Raw genomic sequence first — 14671 nt, 5'->3', positions numbered from 1 at the left:
CATTGCCATGGTATTGAAGTATTGTAGAGCCATGACACGCATTTACCATGCAGTGTTGCCTCCTGTACAGACATAAATGGAAGTGAGCATAGGGAAAAGTGTTCTTAGCAATTGCCTCAGTCTGTTTAGTAGCATTGAATGAATCCAGGAGGACAGTGTGGTCCCAGTAACTGCATACTGTCTTGATGATCGTTGAGCAGGCTGCCTTACCTGAAATGGTGATCGTAGTTTTTGGCCAGTTGCTGAAACTAATTCTGCCTCTTTCCTCACACTTAGCTGTGGCTTAGTTCAATCGCTTTTCATTTAGGCACTGAGATATGGCACTGCTAGCATATGATGCAGGGGGTATGTGGAAATGTGGGGGACCTAGATGCTTTTGGCATTTGAGGTTCTTGTACCTCTTTCAGATTCTGCTTGCTGCACCTTCATCTCTCTCACAGCCTGATTGCTTCCTTTCGCTTGTTTTGGATTCAAGTCTGCGGTTCTGGGAAGCATCCTGCAGGTTCAGTAAAGGGAATGCCAAATGCATCTCCAGCTGTTCCTGTAACTATCAGTTGAAGAACACAGGCCAGAATATCATTTTTACATGGGCAGCAGCTAACAGTAATGCAGAGATGACTGTTGCTCATACAGCCAGGGACACATTTGCCCCCAGATACTATAGCCACACTTTTTATTGTTTCAGGTAATTTCATGGGTTTTGGTATTTGGTGGGATTCCCTATATGTAGAAAAAATGTAGAATTGCAGATTTTTCAGGGCAAATGCTAGTCTTGTTTGCAAAGTAATTTGTTTTGCTGCCTCAGATCTTTCCTGCTGCTAAAAGGTAGGCCATTTTCTCTTAAAATAGTTTAATCAACATCAAAGGCTTTTTAGATAGAAAATGAGATAATTTACCTATTGAATGTATATTTGTAATGTAAAGACTCATACTGAGTTTTTCAGTTTTGCATGTAGACAAGAGGTGTGAAATATTTGCATGAGAATAAAGTAACGAAGGAAGGGGGCAGATGGTATTAGAGAGAATAGTCTGGTTTCTTTTTCCTGAGGAAGAATAAATATGGCTATGGGTCCAGTCCTAGCAACAGCTACTAGATACAGAAAGCAAGTTCCTTCTGCAGTTGTTTTGCATCTGTTTGTCAATCTGGAAGCCTGCCTCTAATCAGCCCTGGACTTTCATGCTTCAAGGGGAATGGACTTTGATCACAAAACTGCCTATGAAAGCTTGCCTCTATTGTAAAATGAGTCTGATCTTTGATAAAAGAAAAATGTCCTGCTTTTCCTTGCCTAATGTACCTTTTTGAAATAACTATTCATCTGGGCCTGTGGCTCAAGGTTACGGTTCAGGAGTCATCTCCCAAAGTATTGGTTGGCTATTTTTAATGTATTCCCTCAAAACTTGTACCTAATGCTACAGTTCTTTGTTAGCGTTGAGCTAAGACTGAGGTGGGATTGTATGTCCGCTCTTGCTGGTGCTCTGTTCTTACTTTATCAGTACCAAGAGAGATGAGATAAGGGAGCCTCTGTAAAAACAGCTGTTGGTACAGAAATTTTCTGAGATATGTGAAACACCCCAAAGATCATACTAGCAAGTAACAAATAGTCCATCACAATTCACGGCTTAGGTCAGGGGAATCCATACTGATGCAGTAGTCTCAGTTCATCTTCACTTGAAATTATAACATATGGAGCTGAGACTGGTATATTTTATAAACCAGGAAAAAATGAAAATAGAGAAGAACCTGTTTATAAAGAACAGATGATTTTTCTCTGTAGTGAACTGTATTGAGGGTAAAAGAATGTTTCATTTCTGATATCTGATAACTTCATCTGCTCAAATACATTTTTAGGGTCAAGAGTACATGCCTCTGGTCAGTCAGTTTCAGTGTCACTACTTTTCTGGATTTCTAAGATTATTGATTCCAGTAAATATCTTGTTTTTCCTCTGCCATCCCCAGACCCCCTATGTTAAAGTATTTGGATAAATCTAGGCCTGGGGCAGTGTTCAGAACTGTGCTCACCTTGGTGTTGTTGTTGGGTCTTTCCAGTAGTGCTGAAAGAGCAGCAGTAACTAAACATTGGGCATTTATACACATACATTTTTATGTCCAGATGCGCTGGAGGTCTGCACACAAGCTGACACACAGCGCTGCACTGCTTGCAGTTGTCTAAGTGGCGAAATACACATCAGTGTGCAGAAAATGGTGGTGGTGCACTTTGAAATAAAACACCTATGTGTTCCAAAAACCTTCTATTCTGAACTAAAATGCATTCTATTCTAGTTCAGATCTAGTTCAGAAGTGCACCACCACCATTTTCTCAGCACTGACGTGCATTTTGCCACTTATACAATTGTAAGTGACGCAGCACCGGGCACTTTTCAAAGCACCCAGTGCTGTGGTGCTGCATGTGTAAAAATGCCCATTGTTCCTTGTTTGACTTCATCATTCAGCTCTTCTGGCAGCCTATTTCCTTTTCTTTTCTGGATTTTTTTTTCCCCCCCTTAAAAAGTCACAGTGTGGAAATGATGGATTCTTCCTTGACATTATTGGCTTAAAGTGTGATGTCATTGAATAGGGAGCAGAGTTTGACACCTTCATCGCAAGTAATCTGGCTTTTAGCTTAAGTGCTAGGGAAGCAAATATTGTGACATTTTAGAAAGTCACTGGGATAATACTAAGTGTCTTTCAAATACAAAATGGTAATTTACATTTGAATGCCTTGGTGTCTGTTCCTGTTGGGAACAATTTCTCTGTCCTACTTACTTTTAAAGACCAAACGCCAAGAAAGAATCAAGAGGTTCTTTAAAGCAATTTAAATCATCTTTAGCAGGGTGCTGTTGATAGTACTTTGTGGCAACTGGGTAATAGTTACGTTGGTCTGTTTGACAGGGCCGACTGTTTCCAAAGTGGTAAACGACCTCATCTTATTTGAGGCACTTGATTTTCATAGCATAACACCAAAATAGGGTATAAATCTTACTTAATACTGTAGAGCCAGGAACACCTTTTATGGGTGCATCCAGATGAGTGCACACGTGTGGTTTGCAGAGCCACAGACCCGTCTCTGGTGCCACACATCACATACACCACACATGTCGGCATTTGCCACACTGCTAATTTGCAGTGTGGGATTTTTTTTTACACCAGGAGAAAAAGTGGGGCGGTGCATATGGTGGCAGTGTACGTTGTTTGAAACCAGAGCCTGGTCAGCTAGAGCCATGCTCTGGCTGCCGGCCAGCTTCTTTGTGCCTGGTTCGCCACCACTGGAGGCCCAGGAGGCCCCCAGGTCCCCAGATAAGGCTGCCAGGGCCAGCACAGGTGTTGACCTCAGGCTTCCCTACCCCATCCAGAGCAATTTATCGCGTGCCAACTAGTGCAGCACAAATATGTGCTGCTGCTAGTTGTCCCAGGGAATGCACATTCAAACTCATGGGGGCATGCCTTTTGTGTGTATAGTGCCTGGGTCTACATGGTTTTAAAGTAGGTTTGCAAGGGAATGGAGAACAAAGCCCTGAGGTAAGTGGGGAAGTGTGGGACCTGGAGCAAGCAGGAGGGGGCAACAGGGGAGGCCTCATTCATCCTGAGAAAGTAGGACAGTCCTCTAGTCACCTCAGGTGTCTGTACATGAGCTCACGGAGCCTGGGAAACAAGCAGGAAGAATTTGACATCCTCACACAGTCAAGGAACTGTGACGTGATTGGAATAACAGAGACCTGGTGGGAGCTTGCATGACTAAAGCACTGTCATGGATGGGTACAAAAGGTTCAGGAAGAACAGGCAGGGGGGAAGAAGAGGAAAAGTTTGCACTGTATGTAGAAGAGCTGTATGATTGCTCAGAGCTCCGGTATGAAACTGGAGACAGACCTTAGTGAAAGTCTCTGGGTTAGGGTTAGGGGGAAGAGCAACAAGGGTGATGTTGTGGTAGGGGGCTGCTATAGGCCACCAGATCAGGAGGATGAGGTAGACGAGGCTTTTCTTCAGCCAGCTAGCAGAAGTTACCCAGTCGCAGGCCCTGGTTCTCATGGGGGACTTCAGTTACTCGGACATCTGCTGGGATGGCAATACAGCAGTGCACGGGCAATCCAGGAAGCTTTTGGAGAGTTTTGGAGACAACTTCATCGTGCAAGTGTTGGAGAGACCAACTAGGGACCATAATGTTCTTGACCCACTACTCAAAAACAGGGAAGAACTGGTGAGGGATGTAGAGGCGGATGGCAACGTGGGCAGCAGTGACCATGAGATGATAGAGTTTAGGATCCTGACAAAAGGAAGGATGGAGAGCAGCAGAGTATGGACCCTGGACTTCAGAAAGGCAAACTTTGACTCCCTCAGGGAACTAATGGGTAGGATCCCCTGGGAGATCAGTCTGAGGGGGAAAGGAGTCCAGGAGAGTTGGTGGTGTTTTAAAGAAACCTGACTAAGGGTGTAGCAACAAACCATCCCAATGTGCAGGAAGAATAGCAAATAGGGCAAGCAGCCAGCTTCGCTTAGCAGAGAACTCTTCAGTGAGCTTAAACACAGAAAAAAAGCTTACAAGATGTGGATGCTTGAACAAACAACTTGGGAGGAGTATAAGAGTATTTTTCGGACATGCAGGGATGAAGTCAGGAAGGCCAAAACACAATTGGAGGGACGTGAAGGGTAACAAGAAGGGTTTCTACAATTAAGTTTGTAATGACGAAGATTGAGGAAAGTGTAGGTCCCTTACTGAATGGCGGAAGCAACCATGTGACATAGGACGCAGAAAATGCTGAGGTATACAATTCCTTTTTGACCTCGGTCTTAACAAGCTAGGTCAGCTCCCATACTACTGCACTGGGAAGCACAGTTTGGGGCAGAGGTGAGCAGCCAACATTGGTGAAAGAACAGGTTAGGGACTGTTTAGAAAAGCTGTACATATACAGGTCCGTGGGGCTAGATGGGATGCACCCAAGAGTGCTGAGGGAGTTGGCTGATATGATCGTAGAATCATAGAAGTCGGCTTGGAAGGGACCTTGTAGATCTTCAAGTCCGACCCCCTGCCTGGGCGGGAGAAAAGACTGGACTAAAATCAGTCCAGCCCGGTAGGCATCAAGTCTCTTCTTAAAGACCCCCAGGGTAGGAGCCAGCACCACTTCCCTTGGAAGTTGGTTCCAGCTCCTAGCTGCCCTGACTGTGAAGTAGTTCTTGCGGATGTCTAATCTAAACCTACTCTCCAACAACTTGTGTCCATTATTCCTAGTTATGCCAGGGGGCACTAGGGGAAACAGTGTCTCCCCCAAACCGTTCTGTTCCCCCCCAGTGAGTTTATAGACAGTCACCAGGTCCCCCCTCAGCCTTCTCTTGTGAAGGCTGAATAGGTTTAGGTCCCACAGTCTCTCATTGTAGGGCCTGCCCTGTTGTCCCTGGATCATGCGGGTGGCCCTCTTCTGGACCCTTCCAATATTGTCCACATCCCTCCTGAAATGGGGCGCACAGAACTGGATGCAGTACTCCAGCTGTGGCCTGACCAGTGTCACATAGAGTGGGAGGATCACCTCCTTGGCTCTACTTGAAATGCACCTGTGGATGCACGACAAGGTCCAGTTAGCCGTGACCTTGCGTTGTTGGCCCATGTTCTTCTTGGAGTCAATAATGACTCCAAGATCCCTTTCTGCCTTCGTGATTACAGAGCCACTGGCCATCATCTTTGAAAACTCATGGCAATTAGGAGAGGTCCCAGATGATTGGAAAAGAGCAAATATAGTGCCCATTTTAATAAAGGGAAAAAGGAGGATCCAGGAAACTACAGACCAGTCAGCCTCACCTCAGTCCCTGTAAAAGTCATAGAGCAGGTCCTCAAAGAATCCATTTCTAAGCACTTGGGGGAGAAGGAGGTGATTAGGAGCAGTCAGCATGGATTCACCAAGGGCAAGTCATACCTGACCAACCTGATTGCCTTCTATGATGAGACAACTGGCTCTGTGAATACAGGGAAAGCAGTGGACATAATATACCTTGACTTTAGCAAGACTTTTGGTACAGTTTCCCACAGCACTCTTGCAAGCAAGCTGAGGAGGTGTGGGTTGGATGAATGGACTGTAAGGTGGTTAGAAAAGTGCCTCGATTGTGGGGCTCAACAGGTAGTAATCAGTGGCTCAATTTCTAGCTTGTAGCCAGTAGGCCTGTGGAAAGTGGCTAGTATTCGCTCCGGATTCAGCCGATTTTGGGGGACAGTGATTTGATATGGTGATTCGAATCACTGTCCCAAATACGGTTTGGCTGAATCTCCCAAATCTCTGAACCAAACAGGCCCCATCCCCTGCCTGCTCTCCCAGCCCAGTCAATTGCTGTCCTGCCTGGCCCCAGCCTTCCGGCTCTTTAAAAAGAAAAAAAGCCTGGCCGGTGCCAGGTGGGGGAAGGTGATCCTTGCTGCACCCTGCTGCCGAGAGCTGCATAGGGGAGGCTGTCATGAGCCCCCTGAAGCCCCGATGGCTGCTGCAGCAGCTGGTGAGAGTGGGCCTTTTTTATTTATTTATTTATTTGTATTTTTAAGGAGCTGGGATCCTGGGGCTGGGCGGGGCAACCATTGACGGGCATGGGAAAGCGGATGGAGGTTGGGGGGATACTCAGGGGGGCCAGGGGAGCTGGCAGGGGTTCCCCTATGATCTTTGTCGTTCCATCCCCCCTTACTTACCAGCATGGGGCCGGGGTCCAGCTCCCTGAGGCGGTGAGTGGGGACTGCCTGAATCTTCGAAGCTCTCCAAATCTTTTCCAAATCGATTTGGAGAGTTTCAGATTTTATTGGTTTCCTGATTCAATTCAGATTTGCAGATTTGGCCACTGAATCTGGCCGAATCTCCTTCAAATCAAATCAGCCCGCGAAGCTTCGCACAGCCCTTGTAACCCAGTATCAAGTGGAGCACCCCAGGGGTTGGTCCTGGGGCTGGTTTAAGTTAATGAAGATATTGAACAACTGGAAGATGGGATGGTGTGCACTCTCAGCAAGTTTGCAGATGACACCAAGCTGGGGGGAGTAGTAGATACACTTGGGGGATAGGGCTAGGATTCAGAGTGACTTAGACAAATTGTAGGATTGGGCCAAAAGGAATCTCATGTGGTTCAACAAGGACAAGTGCAAAGTCCTGAATTTAGGACAGAACAGTCTCACGCACTGGTACAGGCTGGGGGCTGACTGGGCAGCAACTCTGCAGAAATAGACCTGGGGGTTACAGTGGACAATAAGATGGATATGAATCAGCAGTGCGCCCTTGTTGCCAAGAAGGCTAACGGCATATTGGGCTGCATTGGTAGGAGCATTGCCAGCAGATTGAGGGAAGTGATTATTCCGCTGTATTCTGCACTGGTGAATCCACATCTGGAGTAATGTGTTCAGTTTTGGGCCTCCCCCTATAGAAAGGATGTGGACAAGTAGGAGAGAGTCCAGCAGAGGGCAGGGGAAATGGTTTGGGGCTGGGGTACGTGACTAATGAGAGAGGCTGAGAGAACCAGGTTTATTTAGTCTGGAGAAGAGAAGACTGAGAGGGGATTTAATAGCAGCCCTTAACCACCTGAAGGGTGCTTCCAAGTGGATGGAACTGGACTGTTCTCAGTGGTGGCAGATGACAGAACAAGGAGCAGTGGTCTCAAGTTGCAGCAAGGGAGGTTTAGGTTGGATTTTAGGAGAAACTTGCTCACTAAGAGGGTAGTAAAGTGCTGGAACAGGTTATCTAGAGAAGCGGTGGAATCTCCATCTTTGAAGGTTTTTAAGACCCAGCTAGACAAAACCTTGGCTGGGACGATCTAGTTGGGGCTGGTCCTGCTTTGAGCAGGGGGTTGGACTAGACACTAAATGACCTCCTGAACACTAAGTGACCTCCTGAGGTCCCTCCCAACCCTAATTTTCTATGATTCTGTGGCCTGCATACATACAAAAGGGACAGATAAGGTGCATTGATAACTTGCAGACTGCAACAAGAAACACTGCTATTTCCTGGTTCATTGATAAAAATGGGTCCTCTAGACTCAGTTATGTCAGGGGAAATTCTGTGGTAACTTTAATTTTTTTTAAGCCTATGTGATAAGACACAATAGTAATAACAAGTTGAAAATATAAAGCCTTCTGCGTTTCTTGATATGTGCTGTTATGATTGAGCAGGGTAATTAGACAGCATATTGTTCACTAAACAAAACACTTCTCTGTGACATACTTGAATTATAGTGGTTATTAACTGACAAATCTCTATTATTTATCTTGCAGTATGCTTTAAAGATTGCTGGATCAGCAAGCTTAACAAATATCAATGGACAACGCTGATATAAAAGAAATGCTGGGATACTTTAATTGGTCTTGTTCTCTGTGTCCCAAAGCCAAGCTTTGTTTGTTAGCCTTAAGTTAAATAGTTACATTTTTTTCTGGGTGGGACACTGAGATCAGTCCCCTGCATGTGGAGCCTTCCATTTAGCTAAAGTGTCCTAAAAGGTGTCCTCTCCAGATCCTCACCTACCACAGTCACAAAACACCTAATATCCAGACAGCAAGCCGCAGGTAAAAAGCAAGGGAAAGAGGGGTGCTACCTGTGCCCTGCCACTGCAAACCAGGAAAGTTATTGGATGATATATGCTCAGGTGAGCCTAGGCAGAGGATTTAAAGAAATGCCTATGTTGTTATTTGGAAATACTTATTCATAGGTATTGAATAGCAGTTCAGAAGGTGGTTGACTAAATACTTTACCACTGTAAAAACATTTAATTTATATACAAACAGTGTTGGGTTTCAAGATTGGCGTAGCAGGCAAATCAGAATTCTCAATCTCATTTGAAAGGGTTCTTTCTGTATTATTTGTCATTATCAGTAGGGCGTAGGGGCCTCAGCCCAAATCCAGACTCTGTTGTGGTTGGCACTGCATGAACAGATAGGAGACCCTCCTTCCCTGAAAGAGCATACCACCATACTCGACTAGATAGTGAAGGAGTGGGAGGAAAAGCAGACCAGGAGAGGTAAGATGACTTTTGTCAGGTTTTACAGCAGGTCAGTGGCAGAGCTGGGAGGAGAACCCGTTTGAATAACAGTCCAGAGCCCTATCTACGTGACCATGCCAGCTCTGATAGTGCTGCGGAAACTACAGGTTCATGAATGATGACTGTAGCTGCTGGAACACTGTAGTCAGGAGGAGTTTGCATAGTAAAAGCAAAGCTGCATCTTTTTGTGGTGGTTTTTAAGGTTAGTTTTTCTAGTGAATAAGAAAGTGCCGTTTAGCACTAAAACCTTTTCATGACTCATTAATAAACTTTCTCTTATCTAATTGCAGTACTTTTGCAGAATGCAGCATAACCTCAGCATGCTATTAAAGAAAAATTAGATTTTCTTGTCATGAAAAATGCAAAGTTACTCATTGAAAAGCTTATAATTTCAGCAGCAAATGAGGCATGAAATATATTGCCAAACACACAGCACCCAAAAACACTGGCAGTAAATATTTTATCTTGGTGCTAATAAAGGCTTGAATTTAAAATCAAGCATTCTGAATTTCCACAGTAATATCATTCATCTAACAGTGCTGGCATGCATAGTCTTAAGAACAGCATGCATCTGGAATGACAGAAATGTTATGTCGTTAATCCTTATCCACACTACGAAAGTGGAACTTGTTTGAAGCTTTGGTAGAAAGTAAAGGTTTTTCCTCACTCTCCATTGTGCATTTGGATTTAGACTGCTAAGACCCCAGTACTGTGGAAGCAGTGGTTTTACAAACTGCAGGACAAGAGACTTGGTACTAGGTAGGACTGGAAGGGGTCTCTCTGGCCATCAAGCTCAGTCCCCTGGATTTGTGGGCATCCCTTGGTCCACAGGGTCTACGAGTTTGTCCACACTATCCCCTCTGTACACTGTTAACACAAAAGTAGCCAGGTTAAAAGAAACTTGACTTACGTTTGGATCTGTTGTTTTTCTTTCATGTTGCTTGGGGTTTTTATTAATGGGAGGAACGCTGTTAGCATTTGAGCTTTGCTAAAAAGTTTAGAAAACCAGGTACAAAAAAGTGGTGCTTATAGCTTAGGTTTAGTACCTCACTGAATTTCTTTGAGTTTGTCCAGTTGACAGTAGCCAGTCTGCTCTTAATGGGGACCTGTTCCAGGGCCAGTTTGTGAAAGATTTTAATTGTGTCTGTCCCATGTAGAATTCAAGTACAGGCATACCTCGTTTTATTGTGCTTCGCTTTATTGCGCTTCGCAGATATTGCGGTTTTTTACCAATTGAAGGTTTGTGGCAACCCTGCCTTAAGCAAGTCTATCGGCGCCATTTTTCCAACAGCATTTGCTCACTTCGCATTTTTTAGCAATAAAGTATTTTTTAATTAAGGTATGTACATTGTTTTTTTAGACATAATGCTATCGCACACTTAATAGACTACAGTATAGTGTAAACATAACTTTTGTATGTACTGGGAAACCAAAAAATTCATGTGACTCGCTTCATTGCGATATTCGCTTTATTGCGGTGGTCTGGAACCGAACCCGCAATATCTCCGAGGTATGCCTGTATTGTAGAAGAGTCTGTCTGTCTGTCCGTAATGCTTTATCCACACTCTTGACTGCTTGTCTGAAACAACCAAGCAGTCCAACAGCGTTCTGGACAGGAGGCAGCAGTGGTGGCACAGCGGGGATGGAGGGGAAGAGCAAGGGGATGAGCCCAGGACCCCCCAGGTCCTGCTTCCTGCAGGTGGTAGCGGTGGCCCCCCTCAGTCCCTGCTGTCATGGCAGCCCTGTCCCTGCTGTCCCGCTCTGCTTCCAAGGAGCAGGGCCAAAGCGGGGCAAGGGTGGGGCCAACACCACTGGCATAACCCTCCTGCTCCAGCCCCTCAGTCCCCTCTGTCATGGCAGTGCTTTCCCCCAGTGGGGCTGGGGGTGGGGGGGGGTGGCGAGGCCAGCAGTGCTGGCCTCACCCCCCCCACCTCCCTGGCCCTGCTTCTTGGAGACAAAGGGGGACAGAGAGGGGGAAGCAGTCCATGTTGTCATAGTGGTGCTGTCCCCCACTGTCCCCCACCAGGACTGGAGCAGGGGGGCAAGAAGAATGGGTCCAGAGACAGAGGCAGCACCGCAGGGCATTGGGTGGCGGTGCTCCGTCCTTGCCCCCCCCCCAGTCATTCTTGATGGGCAGTTGGCTAGTATTTAATAAATAGTCAACATGCTGTTTTTTAAAAATCAATTCCTACAAGAGAATTTGGAGTAGGTGTGTTGGAAGGGGGTTGGGAGGGCAGGGAAGAGGTGAGAATGATGGGACAAAGAGGCTACTCTGTGATGAAATAATCCATCCTTCGTGTACTTGTTAGCCTGCATTGCAGTATCTGCAGTGGTACAGGCTTTCATCAGGGTGTTGTATAGAGGTGTTTGCACATCAACTGCCTTCTATGTTTATGAAGCATTGGAAGTCTTTTTTTGGGGTGCCTGACTACAGTTTGATCCATATAATGAGCACCTTCTTTTTGGAAGATTGTCTATATTTCAGTGTCCAGAGAGGTCTCTGCAGAATGGTCAGTACAAACATGTACTCTACTGTCATCTTAAACATTAAGAGCTTGATCTTTTTATCATTAAAATCAATGAGAGCTTTGCCATTACTGTCAGTGGATGCAGTCATTGGCCCTGTCCAGAGCTGCCTGTACTGTGGGCTCTTCTCCCGGTGGTTGTGGGGTGTGAGACTTGAACATGGATCTTTTCTGTTTTCACACTGTGTGTTTCTATTAGACCTCTGGGCTGGCCACCTCAGAAGGCTTTTTAAACAGAACTTAGTCACTTAAGCTGTGCTTTAGTTTCATCAACATACTAAATTGTCTCCTGTCTCCAGAAGAAGTACTTACAGAGATTTCTATGGCTGATTAATCTCAACAGTTTGCTAGATAAGAATAAAGACAAATGATTATTTAAACCTGCTTATATACCATGACTCTTTCTTCCTTGATTGTGGTAGAATGCCAGCTGATGAAGACAGAACGACCTAAACCAAACACATTCATCATTAGATGCCTCCAGTGGACCACAGTAATTGAAAGAACATTTCATGTGGAGACTCCAGAGGAGCGGTATGTTTCATTCATATTTAAAACATAAACTACTTGTAAAAGCAGATGCAAACGTTCAGTGTTATTAGTGCAGTCCTGGCAGAAGCTCTTATTTGTCAGGTGATTGTGCGTCTAAAAAAGTGCCAGGTGATTTTGCATGCCTCTGTTTTTGGAGGCTCCAGCCTCAGAGGCCCCTTAAAGAGAACCTGCTCTTCAGAGGGTCGGTGTTCAGTACTTTCTGCAAGATGAGTCTCTTTAAGATCCCTCAGCCTGTGAATTCAGAAAACACCAGCAGTTTCGGAAAGTTTAGGTCAAAGCTCCTGGAGCAAACCCTAGGTTTGGAGGCTCTTGCGGTGTACAACTTAAAGGGTCTTGAGATCCCTGAGGAAAGGTGGGCAAGAAGCAAAATGGGCTTCAGCACAGGTGAGCTGCCTCAGCCTGCTGACTTTCTTTTTGAGGGCACCTTTTAGGAACAAGTTTGTTGTATGGTTGCCACTTGCTAATAGGTTATGTAAATGAGATGATAAATGGTGATGGGTAGAAAGCAGTTGCTGCTTATGTAGACTTGTATTTCAGCAGCTAAAAGAAGTAAAGCTAAAGGGGTGCATCCTATGCTCTGTGCTCAGTGGGGAATTGATCTCTTACCTACTGCTAAAAGAGATTCCCAGCACAGATATTCTACAACTATATGCTATTGAAATTGCTTTCCAAGCTCTGAATTTATATCATTCCAGTATCACCATACTGAAGGAAGGGTGTTTTTAAAACCTCAGGCCTCCCTACAGTGTGATGCAGGCACATAGATATCAGCATTTTTCTACCTACTGTTCTTCACCAATTTCCCACAAAGTCTTTCATGGAGTGATTTCAAGTGATGTACCTTAGCATTCTGTTATGAGGTCAGGGGAAGAAGAAAATAAATTGAAGCAAAGAAAAAGATTGGCCGCTTGTTTTCATCTGTAGCTTTGCAGTCACTGACCCTGACAGCAACTGATGCCTTGCACTTCAGAGAGATTGCATTTCAGTATTATTTTGGTCCCTCCTAACTAATTAACGAGGCTGAAGAGTGCTTCAGGACTTAGTAGGTTAGTCACCTCTGCTACATGCATTGGGGAGATAAAATTGAACTGTGAAATACTGGCCTTATTTGAAGTCAATGGCACTGACTTCAGTAGGTTCAGGAATTTGCCTTAAGTCAATAAAGTATCTTAAAGTAGACTTAAAAGTAGATACCACTTTTATGTCCTTTGCTGCTAAACCTGAAGTTGTTTCTTAAGAGGCAATTGATGAAATGTGAACGCAGACAGAACAAGGATGTGTTTTGTATTGGCGCTCTTGGATGTTTAGAGGTAGGGCACTGGGGCAGGCATTCCTGATACACTGATAGCACAATTCAGAAACTATTGCAAATGGAAACTTGAGCTGTGCTTTCACCTCCCCCATAGGAAGATCCATCTATGCTGATGTGCTGTGATGGTACTGATCATAGAAGTGAAAAAAAACTACAATTTTTACTAAGTTGGGGCCAATTACTCCTCTTTTCTGTCTTCATCCCCTCTTGAAGATAGATAGGATCCTATCTGTGTGCTTCCTATGATGCACTTCAAATACAGAATACGGCATCTGGTTTTGTTTGCCTTAAGAAAAGGTGAGGTAGTAACAGTGTTTTATTCAGAGAGAGTGAAAAAAATCAGACTATTCACTGGGGCACGTGTGTATGTGGTCAATAAGGTAAATTTTATATACCATGTTTACTAGGCTCCCCCCCGCACCCCTTCATTTAACATGTGATAAGGGGGAGCCCCTTATCTTGGAATAGTATATGGGAAGGGCAGGTGACTGCTGTGGCTTGGGCTCCAGCCCCTACCTAGGATTGGGGTTGTAGCTGCTGTCTACCCTTCACCCTGCATCCCACCATCTCCCCCTGCAGCCTCTTTCCTCCGTAAAGCCTCTGTTCCACTGCCTGCCCCTCTCTTTCACTCCTCTTACTTTTGCTCCATGCTGGCAGGCTCTATCCATGCTGCAGCCTGGGGCACAGAGCACAGTCCCAGCCTAACCCCATAGCAGTGAGGCTGGGGGGGGGGGATGAATTAAAGAAGACACTCCAAAAATTAGATTGTGTACATGGAAAAATTATGAATTTATAATTTTCCATGTATAGAATCTATTTATTGGGGGGTCTTCTTAAATTAATGGTCATCTTAAATTTAAGTAAATGTGATAATTGCTGTAGTTTTAATTGGAATTGTATGTCAGATACTGTCTCACCTATATCTTCTTTTCCTTATTCATTCTTTTCCAAACTATATTTGGCTAGTAGGAAAGATGTTCTTCTAAATCCAGTTTTTAAATGGGCCTTGGAAAATGAATGGCCAAATTGTGTATCTGGTAACTACTATATTTACTTAATTCCAAAATGAGGCGTGTGTCCATTTAACATGGGAGAAAAAGCCCCTCATCTTCAAATTGTGTACAAGGAAGTTGGTGGCAGGGGGGTGGGGAAGGAGGGTGGGCAGCTGCTGTGGCTCCACCCTTAGCCCTGACCCCAGGCTGGGGCTGGTGCCACAGCAACTGCCTGCCTCCCACTGCCTCTGCACCCTCTGCCCCTTCTGCCTGCAACCCCAGAGCCTAAGGCCCCTGTCTCCAGTCTCCC

General features: G+C 45.1%; 1 protein-coding gene across 3 annotated transcripts in view; it reads left to right on the top strand.

Moving 5' to 3' along the window:
• The window catches only part of AKT1 (AKT serine/threonine kinase 1), a 105194-nt gene that overhangs the window by 52411 nt on the left and 38112 nt on the right, over positions 1-14671 (top strand). For all 3 annotated transcript variants that reach the window (XM_090034144.1, XM_090034143.1, XM_090034145.1), the window contains one exon: positions 11928-12039. In XM_090034144.1, the coding sequence (XP_089890270.1) occupies positions 11928-12039 (112 nt within the window). The remainder of the gene's footprint in view (positions 1-11927; positions 12040-14671) is intronic.

This window comes from Crocodylus siamensis, chromosome 2 (genome assembly GCF_052110815.1).
Source record: "Crocodylus siamensis isolate JL-2025a chromosome 2, ASM5211081v1, whole genome shotgun sequence".
Taxonomy (NCBI): domain Eukaryota; kingdom Metazoa; phylum Chordata; order Crocodylia; family Crocodylidae; genus Crocodylus; species Crocodylus siamensis.
Note: the sequence above shows the minus strand (reverse complement) of the source record. Positions and strands in the feature narration are given on the sequence as shown.